This window comes from Orycteropus afer, unplaced genomic scaffold (assembly GCF_000298275.1).
Source record: "Orycteropus afer afer isolate SDZICR_OR568_19922 unplaced genomic scaffold, OryAfe1.0 scaffold00054, whole genome shotgun sequence".
NCBI classification, from domain to species: Eukaryota; Metazoa; Chordata; class Mammalia; order Tubulidentata; family Orycteropodidae; genus Orycteropus; species Orycteropus afer.
Genome location: NW_006921641.1, coordinates 9,735,606 through 9,743,335, shown reverse-complemented (window position 1 = coordinate 9,743,335; position 7,730 = coordinate 9,735,606). Strand labels below are relative to the sequence as shown.

At 38.4% G+C, this 7,730-nt stretch overlaps 1 protein-coding gene across 1 annotated transcript in view; it reads left to right on the top strand.

Moving 5' to 3' along the window:
• Positions 1-7,730, top strand: part of WDR43 (WD repeat domain 43) — a 70,793-nt gene that overhangs the window by 59,633 nt on the left and 3,430 nt on the right. Inside the window, exons 15-16 of the mRNA XM_007938818.2 lie at positions 3,708-3,821; positions 4,747-4,816. Of these exons, the coding sequence (XP_007937009.1) occupies positions 3,708-3,821; positions 4,747-4,816 (184 nt within the window). The remainder of the gene's footprint in view (positions 1-3,707; positions 3,822-4,746; positions 4,817-7,730) is intronic.

Here is a 7,730-nt window from a genome sequence, read left to right as displayed (position 1 = left end):
CATAAATAGACTATCAAGCATAACCCAAAATGCACAAACAGCAGAAGAGAAACTAGATGATTGGGACCTTCTAAAAATTAAATTTTTATGTGCTTCCAAGACTTCTCCAAAAGAGTCAAAAGAGAACCTACAGATTGGGAAAAAATATTTAGCAATGACATATTATCTGACAAGGGACTTATCTCTAGACTTTATAGAAAACGCCAACACCTAAATAACATAAAGACAAACAATCCAATTAAAAAATGGGCAGAAGACATGAATAGACACTTCACCAAGGAGGATATTCAAGCAGCCAACAAACATGAAGAAATGCTCATGATCATTAGCTATTAGAGAGATGCAAATCAAAACAACAGTGAGATACTATCTTGACCCAGCAGTAGTAGCAGAGTTCAACAAGACAGAAAATAACAAATGCTGGCGATAATGTGAAGAGATCGTGACTCACACACACTGCTGGTGGGATTGTAAAATGGCACAACCACTGTGGAAAGCAATATGGCGATTCCTTAAAATGTTGGAATTAGAAATACCATTTGACCCAGCCATTCCATTGCTAGGAATGGATATTATATATTAGGAATGGATATTATACATTCTATTAGGATATTATATATCCTAATGAAGTGAGATCCAAGACAAGAACAGACGTATGCATACCCATGTTCATCGCAGCACTGTTTACAATAGCCAAAAGAAAGAAACTACCTAGTTGTGCATCAGCCGAGGAATGGATAACATAAATACACTGGAATACTATGCAACCCTAAAGAATAACCTAAAATCTGCAAAACAGTGCATAATGTGGATAAACCTGGAGGACATTATGCTGAGTGAAATAAGTCAGTCACAGAAGGACAAATACTGTATTAGTCCATTATTGTAAAGGTCAAGGAAAGGTTTATCTATGGAAGGAAATTTTCTTTTTTGGTTACCAGGGGTGGGAAGGGAGGGGAGAGAACACTGTTACACGTTGTTGTTGTTGTTGTTGTTATGTGCCGTCGATTCGGATCCAACTCATAGCAACCCCTCCTTGGGTTTCCAAGGTAGTATCACTACACAAGTAGATTGCCCCATCTTCCTTCTGAGGAGTGGCTGGTGGGTTTGTGCCTCCAGCCTTCTGGTTAACAGTCAAGTGCCTTAGGCACTATGCTACCAGAGCTCCCACTGCTACGCAGGTCGAGGTAAGTATTGATTTGGGTGAAGAGAAGGGTAATGTATGAAATGAAAGTGATGAACATGGTGGCATTGAAGAAGAGGAAGACAGAGAGAGGTACATGGGAAGTACGGACAACAAAGATGAACCTTTTTGCACATAGAGTACTGTGTTGTCAGTGAAAAGCAAACATGGGTATACGGGTGGACAGATAGGTAGACAGGCTTAACTAGTAGGTATGTCTATGAAGCGGGGAGTGTACCAAGACCATATATAGGGTTGGCAGACAATGGCCCTATAAGTGTATTTGTATGATCTGAATTCCAAGCTGTACAGTAGCGATGACAAGGGACAAGGTTGTAGTCACTTATTGGTCACAGCCAGCTACCCAGAGGGACCGAGCAGTTGAACCTGTGGGCTTGAGACCATAGTCATAGAGGAAATCAAGCTCAATTTTGGCATAGCATACTACACAAAACATTGTTCCACCTCCTACTTTGGCAAATGGCAACTGGGATCTTAAAAGCTTGCAAGTAGTCGTCTAGATGCAACGATGGGTCTCTCCTCGTCCAGAGCAAAGAAGAATGAAGAAAACCAAAGATTCACGGAAACAATTAGTCCTAGAGACTGGTGCTACACCATGCGATGTGTGGCCTATACAACTGAGACCAGAACTAGATGGTGCCTGGCTACCACTGTCAACCACTCAGAGGCGGATATCTGTAGGAGATCCTGGATAGAGTGGGAGAACTATATGGAACAAAACTCAAAAATCATTTTAAAAAAACAAACAAACCAGGTTTGCTGGTCTGATAGAGCCTGGTGGAAACACTGAGACTATGGCCCCTAGCTGCCACTCAGGTCTGCAATTGAACCCACACCTGTGACTTCCAGCCAAACAAAGGACAGGCATATGAGTTGAACATTTACCTGAGGTAGATACATTCTTTGGAGAGAATAATCATCCGAGAAAGAAGGGCTGTTTATGCACAGGGAGACAGCTTAGGGGTTGCGAGTGTATGGAGGGATGGACACTGGGAAGAGGTAGTTATTGGGAGGAAGTAGGACGGGCCCTGTTGCATTGTGCTAAATTGTAGTCACTGTCATGAGACAAAGTGAATGTGAATTGCTGTATGGAAAGTGAATTTGCTCCTTAAATTTTCACCCAGATTATAATTTAAAAAAAAAAAAAAGGTTATGATGGGTAGTTTTATAAAACCTATAATTACTATTTAACCTATAGTTCTTCCTTTTTGTAACACACACTCACCTAACTCCTACCTAGTCACTGTTCCTTGATCTCAGTCTTCTTTTACTCTCATTGATTTGAAATAGTGAAAGTTCCTGGATAACCTGCTTTGAGGTTAACAGTTTGGAGAGAACTCTGTCAGAGATGTTAGAATGGGGGAACAGTTAAGAAAAGTAAGAACGGATATTGTCTCTCTCAATTTTTAGAGATATTTGGAGATGAAGATTGGAGGTATAGATGAGTGGAGTGACTGAGGGGGAAGGTGGTAAAGACCAGAGCATGCATCAGGTCTTGGTACTCCTCCGGCTGCGAACAGGGGAGCTCATTTTGTGGCCTCAGTTACTTGCTTGGAATTGAAAAAGGCCTGAGAGGCCTGAATGAAAAATCTCTTCTGGAATCAACTTTCCCAGTATTATTGCCAGAGTAGTGGTTGCATAACATTGAAGGTCTTGGGGAGGCGCCCATGATTTCTCTCTGTTTAGAAGACAGTCATTTTCCTTTATCTCTCCCTTCATTTCTCCCTTCATTACAGAGAGCTAAGAACTGTCTCTGAGCCTGATAGTATACTAGGCATAGGGGATTCAGCAATATACAAGACACTCTGGTCCCTGGCTTCCTGGAGCTTACTGTCTGAACAGTAACAAATACGAGGCTTGTGATATAAATTGACTGAAGTGAAGTCATTATTCTTTTACGATATAAATTTTATTAACATTTGAATAAAGTGTTTATTTAGCCTGAGTTATCAGATATTGGAGGGCAATTAAAGGGTAAAGAATGGACTCTTTTTTTATGTAGTTCTTGAGGGACAAATGAAAGAATTTCCCACTTTAATGTCTAAGCATGATTCAGAGGATATGTTCATAGTGTTCTTAAAATGCTCTAATCTCAGCTTTGTGCTTTGTCCTACTGTGGCCCTGGACTTGTAAAGGAAGAGATCATAAAAAGCTTCCCCTTGCTGGGGGCTCATGTTAGGGTTAGGTTGAGAAAAGCCTTCTGTTAGTATCTTCTTTGTATTGAACTTTCTGAAATGATTTGATTAGTTTAAAAAAAAGAGAAAACTCCTACCCTGCCATTTCTCCTTCCTGACCTTATATTGTTATTTTTCACAGCAATATTGTGTTTCGCTGTTAGGACATGAAAGGTCTGACATGTTGCCAGACGATGCTCCAAGCTGGCTCCTGCCAATGGAAGTGTTTGTGAGCAGATTCTTGTGACTTAGCAGAGCTGAGCGTGCTTCGCATGTCTGCAGATCTGTTTAATGTGATCATAATGTCAAACCTTGATTTTTTTTCCCAGTTACCTGACCTGGTATCCCAGCTGAGGACACTCTATCAGTTACTGGACAGCAGAGTCAAAACTTTTCAGAAACTCTCCCACCTTCATGGAAAGCTTATCCTTCTAATTACACAAGTGAGTAATATTCAAATTGTCTTACGCTAAAAACTTTTGGACGTGATAGGACTGGAGAGAGGAGTATGGACCTTTTTCTTGAATGTGGAGAGTTCATTCTTCCAGCAAGAAATTGGTAAAGCAAGATTTACTCTTTAACTTGGGAGATGTTATGTGTTTGACAGTAAGAAAACTTAGCTTTGGCTATTATCAGAGGTCCTGAATGCCATTATATTTCAGCTATTAATACAGTTAGGATTCATTGTTGTTGCTGTTGAGTGCTGTTTCTTCGTCTCTGACTCATGGTGACCCCTCCTTGGGTTTCTGAGGCACTATCACTGTGGAAATAGATTGCCCAGTCTTTCTTCTGAAGAGTGGCTGGTGGGTTTGAACCACCAGCCTTCTGGTTAGCAGTCAAATGCCTTAGGCACTGCACCACCAGAGCTCCCAGGATTCATTGAGTCATGTTAAAAAAAAAAACAAGTTATTTTTTAAAAAAAGCGAAGTTGAGTCTTACTCATAGTGATCTTATAGGACCCAGTGGAATTGCCCTATAGGGTTTCCAAGGTTACCATCTTTATGAAAGCCGACTGCCAGGTCTTTTTCTACTGAGTGGCTAGTGGGTTCAGACGAACAGCCTTTCAGTTAGCAGCCATATGCTTAACCACTGTCCTACCAGGGCTCCTTGAAAAACAAGTTACAAGTTATTTATACAATTAAAATTTTGGCACAGTAAGGAATTTTAATTGCCTCAGAGGTTTTCTTAATTTACTGAGAAATTTTTCTTATACATGAAGAATTTGTTATTTGCCGTGTATTTGATCCACACTGTATTAAGGTCATCCTATATAGAATAGAGTATGAGTTTGGTGATGGCGGAGGTAGGTGGGTGTGTTGGTAGTTGTCATACTTATTCCATGTACTTTATAATTGTATAATCTTTCAGGTTTCTGCATCAGAAAAAACAAAAGAAATGATTTGTCCTGGACAGAAGGCAAAATTGGTGTACGAAGAAGGTAATGGTTGGCATACAGTGGGGTCTAGAAATGGAACATGTATTTATTTTCACTTTTTATTGTGATTTGGGTGAAAGTTTTCAGAGTAAATTGGTTTTCCATTCAACAAGTCATAAACGTTTTGTGACATTGATTATAATCTCCACCGTGTAACAGCACTGTCTTCACTTCCTCCCTGTATCCTGTTTCTGTGTGTCCTCCTTTCCTATCACTTCCTGACTTCTGAACTTTGTATCTGGACGAAAGCTGCTCTTTTGATCTCATATGGCTGATTGTTCAATGAGTGCTTACCCTCTACAGGACGGTCTATTGCCTAAAGATGGAAACAACCTACATGCCCATTAGAAGTCTAGACGATCAAACTATCCAAACTATGGTATATACACATAATGGAATGCTATGCAGCAGTAAAGAATAATGGTAGAGTCTGTAAAACACCGCATAATATGGGTGAACTTGGAGGACATTATGATGACTGAAAAAAGTCAATCACAAAGGACAAATACAGTATTAATCCATTGTTGTGGAGGTCAAGGAAAGGTTTATATATGGAGGGAAACTTTCTTTGTTGGTTGCCAAGGGTGAGAGGGAAGGGAAGGGAAGACTACAAAAAAAAAAAAATAGAAGTAGTGACCCGTGTCACTTTACTTTTGTGTATTTCACTGTACATAAATTATATTTTAATAAAATGCATTAAAAAAAATAAAAAACACAAGAGACTCTATAGTCATATATAACAACAGTTAAGTAAGAGTTAAGCAGATCAGCAAGTTTTCCTGGAGACCATGAGCAACAAAAAGGAGTAAGTAGTATAATTATAACCCAGTAATAAGTGCTCAGGGAGCTGCAGCGGTCTAATAGTTAAGCACTTGGCTGCTAACCGAGAGGTCAGTCATTTGAACCCACCAGTGACTCCATTGGACACAAGACCTGGTGATTGACTCTACTGTATAGATTGCAGCCTAGGAAACCCTATGGGACATGTACTGCTATCAACTCGATGGCACAAACAACAACAAATAATCGAAAATTAATTAGGAAAAAGGATTTCATTCACAGTAGCAACCAAAACTGAAGATCCTAAGAATGCATTTAAAAAATGAAACAAAACTTGTATAGGTTTCCCCAGCTATTGGAAAGTAGAGTATTCCTATGAAATCTTTGATAAGCCAAAGTGACATTAATTTATATGGGAACATTTTTTTGAGCATTCTCAAATAATAAAGAAAACCTAAGATAACATTAACATGCAGTGTTCACAGACACAGTTCAGAGCTATGAGGGCTTGATGTTGAGTGTAGTTCCCAGGGTGCGTGCTGCCCTCTTTAACGGCTCACCATTAAACAAGTGCCTTGAAGGGCTAATTTGCTTTTCACCTTTTTTCATAAACGTGAAAATCCTTTTCAGATTTCTTTCAGTTAGTGAAAACAGGTACTAGTGTCGGTCTTTTGTAACAATGAAGTGGTGTAAAGCAGACTTTCAGAAAAAGTATAAAACACAATTGAAGGACACAAAGCAGTACTTGAATAAGTTTATTGTTAGGCCAGTGATCACTAAATGAAGTTTCCATACTGGAGTTGCCAGTTACCCACAAATAATTTTTTTTTTAAATTATTTTGAGAGAACAAAGAACCAGAATAACTGTGGTTTAAATGAACAAGGTAGAGAAATTTGCCTTGCCAAATACCAAAACTTAAGCAAAGCTAAAGTGCAAGAATAGACCAATTGGACTAGACATTCCTGAGAAACCCATGTATCTGTGTGTAAATGTTGTATTAACACTGATGGCATGTATTATGTCAGTGAGGGAAAGCTGACCTCTACAGGAGAGTATTAGAATAACTGATAATTCATATGGAAAAATTAATGTATTACATTGCGCATTACTCTTTTTATTAATACTTGAGTGTACTAAAGGGAACTTAACTAGAAAAAAGTAACTTTAAAATGATCATAGGATATATAAGTGATTTCCTGGAGGAGGAAACCCAAGTGACTAATAAATGTATCAAGATAACTACTCAAGGGAAATGTAAATTAAACCTCAGTGAGGTAATATTTCATACTCTGGATAAAACAACAAATATAAAAGTCTGAAAATACTCAGTGTTGGCAAGTATTTAGAGAACTAGGAAATCATTCTACTTGTGGGAATATGTGTACTTTCTTTCTAGAGAGCCAATTAGTAATCTCAAGAAAAGTTGAAATTTTGAATATCCTTTCTTTTCATGGGGTATTTTGAACTGTGTTTCCTGAAGACTTCTCAAAGTCTGGTCTGAAGACCTGTGACGATCCCTGAACCCTTTCTATGATGTCTCCCTTTTTCAACTAATTCAGTCAAAAAGAACAGTGTTGCTTTCTTCAGTAAATTTTTGTTATAGGCATTTTACAGAGGAGATTGTTTTGTAGAAAATATTTTTATTAAAATGTTAATTATGTTACTGTTTGGTATTGTTACCTGATTAAAACTAATGTTTTCTAATTTCGAAAAGTTATTTTTTAAAGATTCAGGTTTAATTTTTAATATAAGTATCGGTAGAATTAACTCACGTAAGTGGAAGTTCTTTGTGGCTCTCAGTTTTTTCAGAGTGTATAGTTTGAGAGCTAGTTTGAACACACCTAACAAAATAAATTCCTTAATTTCATCCAGCGCCCAGGCCAGCTTTAGCTTTCCTAACCATCTGTTCGTTAAAGCTTTTGTTTTCTAAACTAAGACCCAGTCTTGCAACCAAAATTGGTTGCTTTATCTGTTAAGTCTTTTTTTTTTTTTTTTTCATGATTTGGGTGAAAATTTACAGCGCAAATTCACTTTCCATACGCAGTTCACATACACTTTGTCTCATGACATTGACCACAATTTACCACAATGCAGCAGTTCCCCTCCCACTTCCTCCCCATAGTTACCTCTTCCCTG